The 19333-nt window shown below is 34.5% G+C and overlaps 1 protein-coding gene across 3 annotated transcripts in view; it reads right to left on the bottom strand.

The window, feature by feature from the left end:
• Positions 1–1753: 1753 nt before the first annotated feature.
• arap3 (ArfGAP with RhoGAP domain, ankyrin repeat and PH domain 3) overlaps positions 1754–19333 on the bottom strand; it is a 50819-nt gene continuing 33239 nt past the window's right edge. For 2 of the 3 annotated variants that reach the window (XM_048176389.1, XM_048176388.1), the window contains 20 exons: positions 18723–18827; positions 16512–16668; positions 16309–16411; positions 16015–16213; positions 15826–15889; positions 13474–13637; positions 13180–13392; positions 12810–12915; positions 12572–12719; positions 12388–12456; positions 11102–11176; positions 10589–10706; positions 10380–10508; positions 9900–10036; positions 9710–9792; positions 9587–9622; positions 6741–6804; positions 6515–6658; positions 6376–6414; positions 1754–2351 (listed from right to left, as the gene is read on the bottom strand). In XM_048176389.1, the coding sequence (XP_048032346.1) occupies positions 1953–2351; positions 6376–6414; positions 6515–6658; positions 6741–6804; positions 9587–9622; positions 9710–9792; positions 9900–10036; positions 10380–10508; positions 10589–10706; positions 11102–11176; positions 12388–12456; positions 12572–12719; positions 12810–12915; positions 13180–13392; positions 13474–13637; positions 15826–15889; positions 16015–16213; positions 16309–16411; positions 16512–16668; positions 18723–18827 (2552 nt within the window). In that variant the 3' untranslated portion in view covers positions 1754–1952. The remainder of the gene's footprint in view (positions 2352–6375; positions 6415–6514; positions 6659–6740; positions 6805–9586; positions 9623–9709; positions 9793–9899; positions 10037–10379; positions 10509–10588; positions 10707–11101; positions 11177–12387; positions 12457–12571; positions 12720–12809; positions 12916–13179; positions 13393–13473; positions 13638–15825; positions 15890–16014; positions 16214–16308; positions 16412–16511; positions 16669–18722; positions 18828–19333) is intronic. The other variant, XM_048176390.1, reaches the window with a different exon arrangement.

Here is a 19333-nt window from a genome sequence, read left to right as displayed (position 1 = left end):
AAAAGCCTGGATAATAAGATTACTCTTAAAGTCAAATCTCCCCAGAAGACACTTTTGATTGACTGATCCTCAGCCAGGCCAGCACGCTTGCTCTCATAACCAAAAATAATCCGTTTTTACTCAAACTGTTTCCTTTACCACATCTGAAGAGTCAAGTCAATACCTCTACCCTGAATACATTACGGTACTAATTAATTTGACCAATAATAATCTTGATATTAATGCCTCTGCATGTATTTTTACACACAAGGATTGAGTATAAACCAGCGAAGATGTCAGTGGCTAAAAACATTTATATTTAGACTAAATAAATTCAAAATTTCAAAACACTTAAGTACATATGAACAAAATTAATCAATGCATGGACACTTTTTATGCTATAAACTATAAAAGTATGCACTGAATATTACAATTCTATACAGCAGTAAGGAGTACAGTATAGTGCTTCATGTCTACTTGACAAAAACTAATATATATATACATTGAATGAACACACACACACACACACACAAAAACTAAAATACAAATAACAAAAACTCAGAGTAAGAACAGATTTATTTTGTTATGAGACTTTATAGAACTGTACATGCCTTTAATAAATGCCTGTAAAGAGAAGTGAAAATGCTGTGGATTGTCAGGTCATCATGTGCTGTATCTATACTGCCCTCTACTGTTCCAGTCAAAACCTTCCTTCTGATAATGTTCCTTCACTGTCTCCAAACACTGAGAAATATTTGAAAATTATTCAAATAGCCTATATAAATAAATTAATAAATATAATAAACTGTATACATAGAAAAAGGTCTGGTCAAAGTCCCAGGAGAACTGAAATGCATCAATACAGTAGTCATTTAATCAGTCTGCAGTCCAGGAATATTAAAGGATTAGTTCACTTTCAAATGAAAATTAGCCCAAGCTTTACTCACCCTCATTCCATCCTTGGTGTATATGACTTTCTTCTTTCTACTGAACACAGTTGGAGATATTAATACATATCCTGACGCATCTGAGCTTTATAATGGCAGTGAACCAATGAGTATGAAGCTGAAGAAAGTGCTTCCATCCACATCCATCCATCATAAACATGTACTCCTTACGGCTCCTGGGGGTTAATAAAGGCCTTCTGAAGTGATGCATTTGTGCAAGAAAAATATCCATATTTAACAATTTATGAAGTATTTTGTTAATTCTGCCAGACCACCTATTCAACTTATGGAAAAAGTGTAACTGACGCGATGCCAGTTACGTTTTGTTCGTATTAAACATGGTTATTGTTTTTTGTTTTGCCTTTATTAACCCCCAGGAGCCGTAAGGAGTACATGTTTATGATGGATGGATGTGGATGGAAGCACTTTCTTCAGCTTCATACTCATTGGTTCACTGCCATTATAAAGCTCGGATGCGTCAGGACATTTATTAAAATACCTCAGATTGTGTTCATCAGAAAGAAGAAAGTCAAATACACCTAGGATGGATTGAGGGTGAGTAAAGCTTGGGGTAATTTTCATTTGAAAGTGAACTAATCCTTCAATGTAAATGTTTTCCTCTGATTATGTATTGCAGATCACAGATGCTTCACTTTACATGCATTACGATTCAATTCATATGTTACAGAGCCAAGAGATGTATTTTAAAAAAAGTTACTAAATGTAATTTTATCTTTAGGTACAAATAAAACAACAATAAAATATAATAATAATGATAAAAAAATGTTGAGAGGTCAGTTTTAGTGTAACAAGTGCACATGCCAAAACAGATTTAACCAATTTATACAAAACAATTATAGCACAGATTCACAGACTGAAATCCAGTGACTGCTTTGGCACAATACTTCACGTTAATAAACGGATGGGTTTAATACTGGATTCTTGCTGGCCGGTTTCAAACAGATACATGTGGCAATTTCAAAATGCTCTTGGGATTTGTCTAGTCTGTAAGATCAGGTGAGGCTCTCAGTCAGTAGTGTGCTGCTCTTCAGACTCTGGCTTCTTGCAGAACATAGTGGAGAGTTCCTGTAACAGCAATTCCTGTTGAGGGCTACACGATCTGTGCGACCTGTGCCTACCTGGGACGTGTAGAGAGTCCTCTTGGCTCAGGGTGTCTAGAGATTGACCAGAGGATGACAGAGAGTGCACTGGGTTAGACCCAACCATGCGATCCAGGGAGGCGGCCTTCCTCTGTCCCAGGCTGATGGGCCGTGCGGGCACCTCCTGTGTCTCTGCATGAGCACTGGACAGGAAACTGGTTTCCAAAGATTTGAGCACCTGCAGACCGAAGTCGCCCACCTCCTCGTACAAAGGCTCGGGGCTTTCAATGCGCTCCTCGAACGAGTCGTGCTGCACCTTCATGGGCTGCAGGAGAAAGAAGACGATGGAAAGGCATACCGAGAGGTCAAAAACATATCTGCAGTAGATTCACACAACACTTAACTGCACTGAGATCAGTTATTAAATTAATAACAACACATTACAGTTACTTTACCACAGTTATGCAATAGTTATAAAAAAACACTATACAAATAAGTTTCATTTATTTTAAAACAACACCAACAAAAGAGCACAATATTCAATGATAATAATCATATTAACATATGCACCTTAATAATAATAATAATAATTATTATTATATCATTTTAAAATATAACTTTATTGTGTTTATTATTTTTATTGTAGTTATTTTTTTTTCTTGTACGATATTAAATTTTCATATTTTTAAATTATTATTTTTAGTATTTTTATTATACTATTTTTAAGCTTTTTTATATTAATAATAATAATAATATATTATTATTATATTATTCTATATTATATTACAGGGAGTGCAGAATTATTAGGCAAGTTGATTTTCTGATCATATTTTTTTCCCAAGCACATTTTACCAATTCCAATCCACATCAATCTTAATAACTACTATTAATATTGTTTTTAATCATTTATAAGTGATATATAATTGTTCATGAAGGCTGGAAATGAAAAATGCCTTATATTCAGGTGTGCAGAATTATTAGGCAAGTTTTCTTTTACAGGCAAAATGAGCCAAAAAAGAGATTTAACTCAGACTGAAAAGTCAAAAATTATTAAATACTCATGAGAAGGATGCAATACTAATGCAATACTAGAAATTGCAAAGTTAAAGCATGACCAAGGGACAGCAAAATGCTCATTGGGTCAGCGGGGTCAGACAAAAACAGGTGGAAAAGAAAAGACACATGTTAACTGCAAAATAATTAAGAATTAAGGTGAAGAATTAAGTGTGAAACCATCAGGAACCCTTTAGTCTCCAGCGCCACCATTTTCCAGAGCTGCAACCTACCTGGAGTCTCCAGAAGTGCAAGGTGTTAGGATCTCAGAGACTTAGGTTAGCTAAAGAATCCTAAAAAATGACCTGCACTTGATAAGAATCACAAGCTGAAGTGTTATAAAATACATGAAGACTGGGTTTTAATAGGGCTTATAGACAGACAGCTTGAGAGTGACTCCTGATGGACCAGCACCACATCCTCTTGTACCACTGTTTGAAGAATTTATCCAGAATCTGGCAGTAAGGTGTTTGAGTTCACTTTAGTCCATCTCTTATCCTGAAATGTCTGTCTTGCAGAGATGGACTAAAAATGATCTTCCAAAACTTACTGCCAGATTCTGGAAGATAAATTCTTCAAACAGTGGTACAAGAGGATGTGGTGCTGGTCCTTCAGGAGTCACTCTCAAGCTGTCTGTTTATAAGGCCTATAAAAACCCAGTCTTCATGTATTTTATAACACTTCAGCTTGTGATTCTTATCAAGTGCAGGTCATTTTTTAGGATTCTTTAGCTAACCTAAGTCTCTGAGATCCTGAGACCTTGCACTTCTGGAGACTCCAGGTAGGTTGCAGTTCTGGAAAATGGTGGCGCTGGAGACTAAAGGGTTCCTGATGGTTTCACACATAATTCTTAATTATTTTGCAGTTAACGTGTCTTTTCTTTTCCACCTGTTTTTGTCTGACCCCGCTGACCCAATGAGCATTTTGCTGTCCCTTGGTCATGCTTTAACTTTGCAATTTCTAGTATTGCATTAGTGTTGCGTCCTTCTCATGAGTATTTTGACTTTTCAGTCTGAGTTAAATCTCTTTTTTGGCTCATTTTGCCTGTAAAAGAAAACTTGCCTAATAATTCTGCACACCTGAATATAAGGCATTTTTTCATTTCCAGCCTTCATGAACAATTATATATCACTTATAAATGATTAAAAACAATATTAATAGTAGTTATTAAGATTGATGTGGATTGGAATTGGTAAAATGTGCTTGGGAAAAAAATATGATCAGAAAATCAACTTGCCTAATAATTCTGCACTCCCTGTATTATATTTCATAATTTCATAGTGAATATATTATTATATATTGTTATATATATATATATATATATATATATATATATATATATATATAATTATTATTATTATTATAGTATGACTTTACATTTTTTTAATATATTAAATGACCCATAATATTATATTGTGAATATACTAATATATAATATACAATATATATAAAACACAATACTAATACTACTACTACTACTACTACTACTACTAATAATAATAATAATAATAATAATATATTATTATATTATTATTATTATTATTATATTATTATATATTATATTATTACATTTTCATAATTTCATAGTGAATATATTATTATATATTGTTATATAATTATTATTATTATAGTATGATTTTACATTTTTTTAATATATTAAATGACCCATAATATTATATTGTGAATATACTAATATATGGACCTTATATTACACAACAATACTACTACTACTACTACTACTACTACTACTACTACTACTACTACTAATAATAATAATAATAATAATAATAAGTTAATAAAAATAGTTGTTGTTGTTTTATACACTGCTACAAGTATATTGTGTTATTTATTATAATTATTATTATCATTATTATTATTATTATTATTATTATTATTATTATTATTTAATTTTAATAAATTAGTTTGTGTTTATTATTTTTATTGTAGTTTTTGGTTTTGTTATATGATATTACATTTTCATCGTTTTAAATTATTGTCTTAATTTTTTATTTTTATTATACTATTAAGCTTTTTTATATTATTCATTTTTTTCATAATATAGTGGATATACTATTATATGAACCATATAGTATATTATTATTATTATTATTATTATTATTATTATTATACCATGACATTACATTTTTTAATATATTAAATGAGAAATAATATTATATTATGAATATTATAATATAATATTACACAATACTACTACTACTACTACTACTACTAATAATAATAATAGTAGTAATAATGATATTATATTATTATTATTATTATTATTATATTACATTTGTTTTTAATTATATGGCATTACATGTTAAATTACTTTAAATTAACCATAAAAAATAGTGATGAACATTTAAATATTACACATTATTATTACTATTATTACTATAGAATTATTTTTAATTTATGCTATAACTATTGTAAATAAACAAATAATGAATCAAATTTTTATTATCTGCTATTTTACAACAGCGTTGAATGTATAGCTCATCCAAACAGACCAAACTTTAAAGCTATACGTTCATAAAATACAAGTTAAGCTTATGAGCTCGTGTCCTTGTTCACACAAAATGTGTAAGTCCAACGCAAATCATTCTCTTGAACTACATCTTAAACCGAACCCACTCGTGACTATTATGTCATGAAAATACCTAATCTGCCAGATATCTGGTTAGATGATCTACCATTATGCGAACAAAGAAGTATTTGTGGTGAGCGGGACATGCACAGAAAGGGATTCGCCCCTCAACAATGTTCAAAACAAATGACTTCCTTTTCTGAGTTTAAACTTTTGTCTCAGTATCAGAGCAACAACATCAAGATAATTGCCGAATACATTGAGGACAAAAGCATGAAGCCAGCAGACAATTTGCTTGCGAAAGCTTTTGGGCTGGGACACACCAGAGGCTGCAGCATTTCTACCAAAACTCCCTGCCCTCCCTCAAGGCTACAGTTGCAGAACAATGCAGTAGAAGCATTCTTCCTCCAAATGCATCCTGTCATATCAGGAAGCCCTGGTTCCCAACAGGAATGAGGGGGAAGGAGCGAGGAAGTCAAAGGGAATTCCTCAATTAAGTATAGGCTGTTTTGTAAAGCGCACTCCTAAACTTTTGAACACTAAAGGTCATTTGATACTTTTCAAACCTCCTACTTTTACATTTTGACCAGCCAGTGTAATCGGAGTAATTGTGACAATCTGTATTGCAACAAACTTGTATGAAAAGGCGTGAAATCTGAACATTAAAAGTATTCTTAGTATTCGTCTGCAGATAAAAAGAAATACTTACAAAGAACATTGAGAGCGCTCTTCTCGTATGAAGCTTTCTCTGCAAAAATGCACAAAGACAAAAAAAAGCTAAATCTCAAAGCAAAGAACAAGCAAGCATCACATGCACCGAACCACTAGAGGACGCTGTTGTGTTCTACCAGAGTCTGATTGGCGGAGAGCATGGTGGAGTTGGTGTTGCTCTCCTCTCCTCTGATGGGCACTAGCGGCATGGTGCCAAACTTCTGCTTGGAAATGTCCGAGGAAGAGTGCCGTCTCATCACAGGTGGACGCAGATCATCATTCTGAGGGAGGACGTTAATGTTAATTTACGACTTTGAAATGTCAATGAACGTTCAGATTTGTTCAGTTTAAAATGTGCTGTACCTGTGCTTTTAGTAAATTGGTCATCCAGTCCCATAATTCAGTTTCACTGGAACAGCTAAGGTATCTGTGAGGTCATGGAGAGTGATTATTGTTCACCGTGTAGATATAAATAGACACTTTCTATGAAGCTTATAGCAGTGGTTCTCAACTGGTTTGGCCATGGGACCCACGTTTTCCTATAGTCATTAAGCCGCAACCCAAATTTTTGGGAATTTGAACCATTTCTCAGAAATGGTTGACACACACACACACACACACACATCCTTGTTTATACTACTTTGTGGGGTCCAATTGAGGAATTTATGACATTGTGGTGTCCTTTAGTCAGACCCCACAAAGACAACATCTTAAAAATCACATATAAGTATGTTTGACAAATGGCCCTTCCCTACACCTAAACCTACCCATCACAGGAGCGTAACGTAATTCTAACATTCTTTATATATACATACAGTACAGTCCAAAAGTTTGGAACCACTAAGATTTTTAATGTTTTTAAAAGAAGTTTCGTCTGCTCACCAAGGCTACATTTATTTAATTAAAAATACAGTAAAAAACAGTAATATTGTGAAATATTATTACAATTTAAAATAACTGTTTTCTATTTGAATATATTTCACAAAGTAATTTATTCCTGTGATGCAAAGCTGAATTTTCAGCATCATTACTCCAGTCTTCAGTGTCACATGATCCTTCAGAAATCATTCTAATATGCTGATCTGCTGCTCAAGAAACATTTAATGTGTACAATTGTACAAAATATTTGTGTACAATATTTTTTTTCAGGATTCTTTGATGAATAGAAAGTTCAAAAGAACAGTGTTTATCTGAAATCTAATCTTTTTAACATTATAAATGTCTTTACTGCCACTTTTGATTGATTTAATGCATCCTTGCTGAATAAAAGTATTCATTTCTTTCATTTCTTTTCAAAAAAATAAAAATAAAAATTCCTACCGACCCCAAACTTTTGAACGATAGTGTAAAATGTTACAAAAGGTTTGTATTTTAGATAAATGAATAGAATCCTGAAAAAAAAGTAACTGTTTAAAAAAAACTGTTTTCAACATTGATAATAATAACAAATATTTCTTGAGGAACTAATCAGCATATTAGAATGATTTCTGAAGGATCATGTGACACTCAAGACTGGAGTAATGATGCTAAAAATTCAGCTTTGCATCACAGGAATAAATTACTTTGTAATAATTTTTCACAATATTACTGTTTTTACTGTATTTTTAATTAAATAAATTAAGCCTTGGTGAGCAGACGAAACTTCTTTTAAAAACATTAAAAATCTTACCGATCCCAAACTTTTGAGCAGTAGTGTTTATATATGAAGAATGTTAAAACATTTCAATTTCATGACTTACTAATTGAAAATGTAACTACGACGTTGCATGCTTGTAATTTCATTTGCTCTTATATACTGTATAATGTGGTGATATGCAGCGTGCAGCTCTGCATTTGCACACGAGCACAGTAGTATATATTCTGACAGGACAGAAAAGTTTGTTTTTCTGAGGTGAGAGACTTTTTATTACATAAAAAGTTACGAAAATAGCGTTAGAATAATGACATTGACATAGAGTTTTACAACATCTCTTCTGACCGCAGACACTGAATCAGAATCACAGGCAACACGTGACGTTGGAGCTGTTCACGTCCTCTGAAATGCTTTTTACTAGTCGGAATCTCGTAATTAAGGTAATTATGACATGGCATGAATGCACCTTTAAACTGCGTCTGACAGGAAAGTCAACAGCTTTCATACACATCTTTCAAAATAAAAGTCTTGCATCAGAAAAACATATAGAATTACGTTTTTTGTTGTTGTTTCTTTGGCTACCCACTCCACAACCCACTCAAAACGGTCTTGCGACCCACCGGTTGAGAAACACTGGCCTATAGTAAAGGTATTCCGAATGCTTTTAAATGTATTCATACGTATGTCCTGTAATACACATTACTGTTATATTTTTGCATAAATAATTGCAATCACTATTACAATACATTATAATATTTGCTTATTTAAAGTCATACCTTTAAAGCGAATAATGCATGAACGCTTACACATATACACATGTTATAACATGAATTTGTAAGTAAGCCTTGTGTTTGCATTATAAACACTACAAACAAATATAACTGTGAGATATTAAGCTAGGGCTAATATATAAATCCTCCTGATCACATCACTACTCAACAGATAAAAAAAAAATGATATAAAAATTTAAATTATTTAAAAAAATTAATTAATAAAATTAAAATTAATAAAAATTTATAAATTAATAAAATTTAAAATTATTTAAAAACATCTTATACCAACCCCCAAATTTTTAAATGGTAATGTATATATTTTTATTTATATTTTTGAATGCTTTTTTTTGAAAGAAGTCTCTTATTCTTATCAAGGCTCCACATTTGCTCAAAAATACAGTCAAAACAGTAATATTCCAAAATGTTATTATATATTAAAACAACTTTCTACTTTAATATATTTAATAAAAAGGATTATTTGATAAATAGAAAGTTCAAAAGAACAGCCTTTATTTGTAATAGATATATTTTGCAACATTAGAAATGTCTCATTAATTTCTTATAGTGTAAGTTATAGTGTAAAATTATTTTATTATATGAGAAGAAGCTATGGACTGCTAGTGGAGACATAAATCTAACACTGGTTAAATACACAGTTTTTAGCCATTATACAAATTTAGAATGCAGAAACGGACCAATCAGAATAAAGTATTTAAAAGGCATTATATATGCATTAAAAAACAGATTCCTATAGATTCCTGATCTATTCCATATACAGTATAAAACATTTAAATAATACTTACAATTGCTGTTTATCCAGCATTACTGTTAATCCCCATCTGCAAGTAAATGCACTCGTTATTTAAGGTTCACTGATGAAAAGAAGGTTCATTTGTTCTAAAAGCATTTTTGCAAATGCATCTTACTTTGTTGGTGGCTTTAACTTCTTTCTGATCCCCATATAAATCTTCAAGGTTTTGAGTTGCCACTCTTTCTCAGGTTTGTTGCTCTGTGATGAAGGAAAGATGCTGAAATGTTCAGTTCACCGTCTTCTCATTCATACAGAAACCTGTAATGTGCTTTTACGTAGAAGCTGATGACGAACTGTATACATACTTTTTTGTCCTTCATCAGGATTAATCTGTGGTCTTTAATTTGGAAAGATCGCTCCTGGAATTTGTTTCCTTGCAAGAGTTTGGGAGGCTCTTCCCGACACTTCAGTACTCCAGACTTCACAATCTCACTCTTATAGGCTGTAACCCACAACACAGAGATACACCAGATGTACAAGGTCAAAAACCAACAACAATACAGAGAACAAAAAAATATACAGTTGGGAGTTTTTATGTGACAAAATATGGTTTTAGAGTTTTATGTTTGGATGCTGTGTAGTAATAAATATCATGCTATATTTCATCTTTTTTTATTATTCATTTATTTTATTATTTTTCTAACTCTTGTATACACTACCATTCACAAGTTTGGGGTCTTTTTTTTTTTTTTTAGAGAAAGAGAGAGAATGCAGAACCCAAAATTTGTTACACTTTATTACATTTTCTGAAAGAAGCTCATCTGATGAAATGAATATGCTTTCACCTGTGAAAATGTCTATAGCTTCTCCTCTAGGCACCTTCTTCACCACCAGATATGCCGAGCTAGGATCGGCCATTTTACACCACTGTAGAGCTTGTTCCAGAACCTTCTCTTTGGGGTGAAGAGGTCGCTCTGCAGAAATGACATCCTGCATTTATCTACTAATTTCAGTATTGAACAAAGTAAAATTGTGGTGTGCATTTTGTTTTTACCGAGCTCTCCTTCCTCGATGGCCTCAAAGGTCATCCACACGTCTTTTTCCCCAGCAGGAATATTTCTCATATACAGCACCTGATTGGTCAGCTCCTCAGCACACATAGTGGGGGACACCTGTGGAGAGGCACGTAAGCCAGAGTTTGCAATAATGGTTTCAATCTGCCACCTGCTGGTAATGTTGTGCAACAGCAACTCTCAGTCATAAACCAGTCACATACAGATATGAAGCAGACAACTCTAAAGACTCTAATGAAATAAAGATTTGAATACAATATTATTTTATATATGTTAGCTTTGAGGCCATCCATATGCTAGTGTATTAATAAAGGTTGACAAATCATTGGCAGATATACAGACTTAAACACACTGTCTCCTTCTGGGGACATAAAATAATGTTGACATCATATCCTGGTGAAGGGCATACATGCATGCACACACACACATATACACATTCTGCAGGAAATACAGACAACTGAATTTAAAAAAAAAATTCAAACATGATCCCTTACTTTCAGAGTGATGCAGCAATCTGCTATTTTTTCTTCTAGATAAACTTCAATAATCAAGTCCCCTGCCTGTGAGAGCTGCAAGAAACAGAAAGAAGTTAAGAAATATAATGATAATAATAAATATAGCTGCAAGCAGCAATTAAGGGGCCAAGCACAACAGAAGCAAACAAGGAAGCTAGCAGCAGACCAACACTGTCATAATGGACTATGATAGCAACTGAGACAAAGACACTGCATGTCAATTTTGAAGTCAATCAGACCATCAGTTCTGTACTTGGAGCCAATTTCATGTTTTGTTCTAAACTCCCACCAGTTTTTTGTGTCCCCATACATAAGCGTGTCAAATTTAGTGAAAATATCTCAAGTTGTAGACATTTATATGTATGAACACATAAAAATCTACTTTTTTTGCCACTTACTATCAAAATTTTGACATTTGGCCATTAGCGTATAGTCAATGACCTATGTTTCCAAGTTTCCTACGGTGGTTTCGTCTCGATCAGACTAACAGTTTCTAAGATGTTTGCGAATGTTGTTTAAATGCTAAATCACAACGTTGCACTAACCATAAGGCGAAACCTAGCATGTTTGGTATCAATGGAGTCGGCAAGGATTCAAACTCCCACGAAAATAAGTCGACCACATCCAAAGTTATAAGCATGTAAATATTTTTCACCACTAGGTGTCACTGGTCCGAAATGACCCATACCGAGTTTCGTAATGATACATTCATGCATTCGTAAAACACAGCATTTTACTATAAAATTCAAAATGGTCGAAGCCCAAAATGGCCGATATTATATATCATTCGACTTGGTATGATGCCCCAAATCTACCCGAGACCACTTTTATGATTTTTTGACAAACTGTTCAAAAGTTATAAGCAAAAATAGCCTTTTTTCATATCCCAGGACCAGTAGGTGGCGCTGTGCCGAAACCCAGCATGTAACCTCAGGTCATGCTTGTGATGACATGGACCAAGTGTATCATATATATGGTATATCGGTCTAAATACGATAAAGCGTTTTTCGAGAAGGAGGCCTAGGAGAAGTTAAAAAAAGGTAAATTCAAAATGGTGGGAAAATTTTCATGATGGAAAATGCCATCATAGGGTGCAATCAAATCACCTTAAGCCAAGGAATCAGAGGGGAAAAAATTGTTTCTAGGCTTTACGGTTAAATTAGCATAAAAATAAGTGCAAGTTTAGACAGTTGGTGGTAGCGAGAGACAGGAAGAGAGAGAAAATATAATATAAAATATTAAATATAAACTATAAATTGCTCTACCTGCGTGTCTCTCCAGGTGGTTATCAAACTTATTTCCAGTTCAATCTGAGTTTGATGCTCTTCATCAATCTGACCAAACACAAAAAGAAAACAATTATTAACAAAAATCGTCACCTGACCACAACACTTGTCTTTAACACAGTAAAATGTAATTTTAAATCATGCTATAAAGTTATCCACTTACATCAAATATATACAGATAGTTATCAATGAGGTCTTCTATGATTTTGACCTCATGCTCTCCTTTTCCATCAGTCTGAAACAGGCTGGGAGCAAACAGCAGGGACAAGTTCTTAGTGCACATCTGATTCAGATCAGCACACTTCTGTACCCTAAGAGAGAGGAAGAGACAGCATGTATAAGCTGCTATAGTTACAAAAACAGACACCTGAATCAGAATGAGGCCAGTATGGCCTACTCACCTGTAGAGATGACTGATGAGTGCTGCTAAAGTAGTCCTGTTGACCCGTGGTAAACCTCGAATCAGCTCTTTGTATCGGTCCAAACGCTGTGTCTTTAGAGGTAATTCTGCATATAGTACGAGAAATCACTGAGACAACTCAAACTACCCAAAATACTCCAATATTACTGTTTTTATTGTATTTTTGATCAAATAAATGCAGCATGAGTGCATAAGAAACGTAAAAAAAAAAAAAAAAAAAAAAGTGTTCCATCAAAATTATTGTTTGCAATCATAAGCATGCCACAGATCCACATCATAGACATTATGCTGTGACATTATAACAAATTTTCTTTGTTTGGACGTTTATATATGCAGTTTACTGTACTAACTGGCAGCTTCCCTCCAGAAGGGGTGGAGATCAGCCATGAATATGGGATCATCAATCTCCCGAAAGAACCTTTTCAGTACATCCGTCACGTCCTCGATGAAGTTATCTCCAATACGCAGTTTCACATTACGGGCATCCCTACGAAACTCTTCCATCAAAAGCTTGATTCTGGACTTTGCACCATTTTTCCTGTATATACCCTCATGGCCCAGACCTGCGTAAGAGAGTTTTTAATCAGTTGGATTCTAATGTTAATGTTATAGCACAGGGAAATGACATCCGTTAATCTTCTCACCATACTGGGTTATGAACGCAATGCAACTGTCTACAATGATGGGGATGTCGTTTCTGCTGAGCTGCTGGTCTTTAAGGTTGTTCCCTTTCCCTCCCGCAGCCTTCTGGATGTCTGCATACCACAGGGAGAAATCGGTCCTGCCCATGCCCTGGAGATGAAGAGTCCTGCAGGCACAATCATTATGTTTTGATGAAAGGTGAGTGGGGCTTTTTCTTCTTTGCAATAACATGCAATCATTTGCAATTAGAGTAGTGACGTATTAAAGCATCCATGCTATTTAAAAGGGTCCTAATTTTGTTTTGGAGGTCTCCTACAATCGGTTTACATGCATACAAGGTTTTCTCATAATATGCATTGCAGCATCACCTCTTTTCTCACAGTGTCTGAAACAGTTTGATAAAGCATTCAGTCTCTCTAAACTCCTCTTTTCCGAGAGCCTACTCTGTTCTGTTGGTCAGATGGCCCAGTCTATTGTGATTGGTCTACTGCTTACAGTGCATGTCGGAAACTAATCCATTAGAGTCCTCATCCATTTGCTTTGACAACGCAGAAAACAGCATTTTCTCGACATTTTGACAACACAGACTCTTCCCGGTCTCAGCTACAGCTACAGTGTTTGAGGGCGGGTCAAAGTAGACTAGTGTTGTCAAAAGTACTGTATTGAAGTACTGAAATTTTAAAAACGTCACTATGCCAGCATTTCCACCTAACATTTTGAGCGCTGTTGAGTGGATTCTGACTACCTTTCACAGGGCGCTTACACAGATACACACAGGAGCGTCTATCAGCGGATCCCTAATGTAACCGGTGATAGACGGAGCCGCTGATAGACGCTTGCTTTCAAATGCTCCCATGTATATCTGTGTAAGCGTTTAGTGAGGAGCATTAAAGATGTCCATTTACAACATGTTTTTGAAGCCTTGATCATTGTAGCCAATCAAAGACATATCTGTTGAGCACGTGAATATAATGGCCAATCAGAGGTATTTAAGAATGCGCTCAACAGCGCTTTAACATTACATTACCAACTTGGTACCAAAGGTACTTTTCACAGTACTTTTGATGGTACTGATGGTACTTTTGACAACCCTAAAGTAGACATTGTTTGCAGGCAGCCAATGAAGACCACAGGCTGGCATTATGCAAATTTATTACAAACCTACGTTCTTGCAGGAAGTAAGACTGGAATAACTGGCTGTTCAGAATCTGTTCTTTCTTCTCTGAGACAATAACTCCATTTATCTGCACTTTAATCTTTGAGACTTTGAGACTTTTAACATTCACAAACATCTATATAACACACTACATGAACGCATAATAGTGGCACTTTAAAGGTGCCCTAGAATTAAAAATTGAATTTATCTTGGCATAGTTAAATAACAAGAGTTCAGTACATGGAAATAACATACAGTGAGTCTCAAACACCATTGTTTCCTCCTTCTTATATAAATCTCATTTGTTTAAAAGACCTCTGAAGAACAGGCGAATCTCAACATAACACCGACTGTTACGTAACAGTCGGGATCATTAATATGTACGCCCCCAATATTTGCATATGCCAGCCCATGTTCAAGGCATTACACAAGGGCAGCCAGTATTAACGTCTGGATCTGTGCAGAGCTGAATCATCAGACTAGGTAAGCAAGCAAGAACAACAGCGAAAAATGGCAGATGGAGCGTAATAACTGACATGATCCATGATAACATGATATTTTTAGTGATATTTGTAAATTGTCTTTCTAAATGTTTCGTTAGCATGTTGCTAATGTACTGTTAAATGTGGTTAAAGTTACCATCGTTTCTTACTGTATTCACGGAGACAAGAGCCGTCGCTATTTTCATTTTTAAACACTTGCAGTCTGTATAATTCATAAACAACTTTATTCTTTATAAATCTCTCCAACAGTGTGTAATGTTAGCTTTAGCCACGATGCACTATCAAACTCATTCAGAATCAAATGTAAACATCCAAATAAATACCATACTTACGCGATTAGACATGCTACATGACGAACACTTTGTAAAGATCCATTTTGAGGGTTATATTAGCTGTGTGAACTTTGTTGATGCTGTTTAAGGCAAGCGCGAGCTCCGTGGGTGGGGAGCAGGAGAATTTAAAGGGGCCGCGCAGCCTGAATCGGCGCATATTTAATGATGCCCCAAAATAGGCAGTTAAAAAAATTAATAAAAACAAATCTATAGGGTATTTTGAGCTGAAACTTCACAGACACGTTCAGGGGACACCTTAGACTTATATTACATCTTTTAAAAAGACGTTCTACGGCACCTTAAAGAAAGTTAAATGGGTTTAATTTGTCATTAAATGTGCATTTACAGAAGTCAAAGACCCACCTTCCTTTCTCAACAAGAACCAGAATGTCCTTCTTCTCATGGTTCTCTGTTTCTGATGCAATACCTTGAAACCAAGACAAAGACGGATAAGTACATAGCTCCTTTATTAATCCCGGAGGATAAATTTAGCAACATTATTTTCTCTGAAACATCATATCAGTGTCACAGTGATTTAGCTAACAGACTCACTGAGCTCCTGTAGGCGTTTCAGGTTTATAATGTCCTCTGCGGCTCCATCATTTCCAGGGCATATGAACAGGTTGGACTTCTGCAGAACAAAGAAGCCTTCTTTCCACTGCTGCGGGTCTAGCATGGCCTTGTAGCGCAGTACGCCCACTCGCTCGAACTCTCGCGCCAGCAGGCAGTGACAGCTGAGAGGTGTGGTGGCCTGCCAGAGATCAAAACCGAGGTGAGATCTAATGCACTGATGTGACAAGATATTTCTTATGCACATAAAGCACAGCTTGACTCATTAATATTTACCTTCCCTATTGCTCTCGCCCAACTGTGCAACGCATCTGGAGTCTCCAAGCCAAAATGGATCAGTTTATCAGACGTTAAGTAAAGTTCAAAAGTGTATCGAAATCTGCAAGGAACGACAAGAATCAGATTGTTATAAATGTTATGATGTAAGATATGATGACCATTTCTAAATCTGAAAGTGTCCTGAAGGACGTGATACTCACTTGTCAATAAAGCCGCTGTTGTTGCTGGAATCTGGCCTGTTAACTCCTAAACAGATGATGTCTTTAACATTGATCTTCATACTGGGCTCATGACATCTGTCAGACTCATAGAAGAGAATAGACTTCTCCACCGAACACCAGAATTTTTGAAAATCTACTGAAAAAATAAAACCAAAAGGGTCATTAAAAACAAACAAATCAAACAAACAAAACTGCAACAAACAGGATATAACATTCTGAACGTATACAAGTAGTAACTAAATATGCACAAAGTACTTTTTTCTGTATTTTTCATATTAGATGTCATGTCATTTAACTATAAAATGATGCAGACTTTGTTAATAGGCTTTCATTCTGTTGGCATATACTCGTTTTATTTCTGTTTTCTGCTTCTGCATATTATAGAACCAATAGGATAAATTATGCAGCTATAAATGTTTGGGTGTGTTGGTATGGATGTCAGAGTGTGGTTTATATATACACACAAAAAATTGTGTGTGTGCGTGTAATTTGTGAGAAAGAAAAACTATAGTGTACTGAAAATCACAAATCCAACCACTGTGTTCACCAGTGGAGCTTTGCTGGCATCTAATGGGGAAAATTTGGTACTGCACCCAAACAAAATCTTACTGAAAGCTCATTTTTTGAGATATCAACCTCAAATTTGGAACACAACTTATTTAGATTTATGGCTTTGATTTTCTAGCAGTTTTAGAGTTCAACATGTTTCATTAAATATTTATTTTATATAAAATACTGTTCATAAATCATTTTCATAAACTCAAACCTCTATAACTTTATTCTTATTTCACTTTTTAAATTTTACTTCAACAATAATCTGCCATGAGTCTTCTTTAAAATGAGACCAAACTTAAGTCTGTGCTCCCAAGCTTCACATTTTTATGCCAGTTTTTGGACATTGTTATCCTCTTTAGACCTATGTGTAACTTGTTTTAATTGACGCACAAGGGTTAAAATCTCTAATGTTCTCCAAGGCTCAAAAATACAGTGAAAACTGTAATATTGTGAAATATTTAGGGCTGTAAAATGATTAATCGCGATTAATCGCATACAAAATAAAAGTTTGAGTTTGCATTATAAAAGTTTGAGAAATATGTTATTTATGTACAAAATATTTTTATTTATATATAATATGAATTATATAAAAATATAAATAAATACATATACTTGTAAATATTTCTCAAATATATACATGACTGTGTTTGTATTTATATATACATAATAATTACACACAGGATACCCACATATATTAGGCAAACTCAAACTTTTATTTGGTATGCGATTAATCACGATTAATCATTTGAAAGCCCTAGAAATATTACTTTATATATAACATATTGTGGCGACCAGGGCGGGCGAGAGCCGTGAGGGAACGGCGCGAGGCCGGTGGCGCGAGTGTTAATGAGCTTCACCTGGGAGGCGCACCGGCCTTGAGTCCCTCACGGAGGAGCTCCGGGAGCATAAAAGGAGGAGCGACTACAGTGAAGGACGAGAGAGGACCAGGCCTGGACTTTATGTTATGTTTTATTATGTTTGTGTGGCCGGCAGACGTCCGCGAGGGTCTGCCGGCATTACTTTCGTTTTGTTTGTTTATTTTGGAGATTAAACTTTTGTTGAACGTTCGCCGGTTCCCGCCTCCTTCTTCCCACATCTGACCTCGTTACACATATACTTTATATATGAAATATTACTTTTACATTTGAATATATTTTAAAATGTAATTTATTCCTGTGATGACAAAGCTGAATTTTCAGCATCATTCTTCAGTCTTCAGTGTCACATGATCCTTCAGAGATCAGCATGCTGAAGAAAAATGTCTTATTATTAGCAATGTTGTGCTACTTTTATGTTCTATTTTTTGTGGAAATATTTTTATGTCTACTTTAATGAATATAAAGTTCAAAAGAACAGCATTTATTTGAAGTAGAACTTTTGTAACATTATAAATTATTTTACTATCACTATTGATCAATTTAATGCATCTTTGCAGATTAAAATTATTAATTTCTTTAAAAAAACTCTTACCCCAAACTTTTTAAAGTATCATAACTTTTGAACTGTTTAGTGCACCTTAACAATACCCAGTGAATTTAATATTTGATGTGTATGAAACAGTACTGAATAGCTTTATTTTTACCTAAGGGGTACATTTAGTTCCTAAATCACTGCCAAGGCTTGTTTTTCGCCTACCGTCTCTGGTTCTGCGGGATAATGTCCCTTTGTTCAAGGAGCCTGTCTTGTAGAGGTAGCCGGAGTACAGGATGGGCTGCATGATCTCATCATAGACACAGGAATCTGAATCCAGAAAATGAGAGTTTGATACTTCACACTTCTTGTATTTCACACATCTTTCATATATTAAAGGTGAAGTATGTCATTTTATTGACGTCAAATTCTTTCTCCTATAGTAAATATGTCAACTTTTCACAGGTTAACTTTAAAAACGGAGTGATCTGATGTGTTCACTTATGTCTCAACCAATGCCTTGTGTTTGGGGTAGGATAACCTGTAATAAACTGTTTAGCAGGAAATCGATTTGTGTGTCCAAACAATTCAATAGACTACATATTAAAAAAAAGAATCCTTACTTTGCTATCAGGGCCAAGATTAGAAGGCTTTCCAACGTACAGAGAAACAAAGAATGTAGCAAAGTATAAATTAAAGCATTGGCACTACGTTCACAAGATTTTTGTTGTTGTTGGGATTTAGGTTATTTTTCCAGTTCCGTTTGGAACCAATTAAATTACAAACTTCACCTTTAAGAAATATGGCTGTTGTGAAGTACTGGAAATGACTCTATC

This window comes from Megalobrama amblycephala, linkage group LG23 (genome assembly GCF_018812025.1).
Source record: "Megalobrama amblycephala isolate DHTTF-2021 linkage group LG23, ASM1881202v1, whole genome shotgun sequence".
NCBI classification, from domain to species: domain Eukaryota; kingdom Metazoa; phylum Chordata; class Actinopteri; order Cypriniformes; family Xenocyprididae; genus Megalobrama; species Megalobrama amblycephala.
This window is presented reverse-complemented; position numbering and strand designations above follow the sequence as displayed.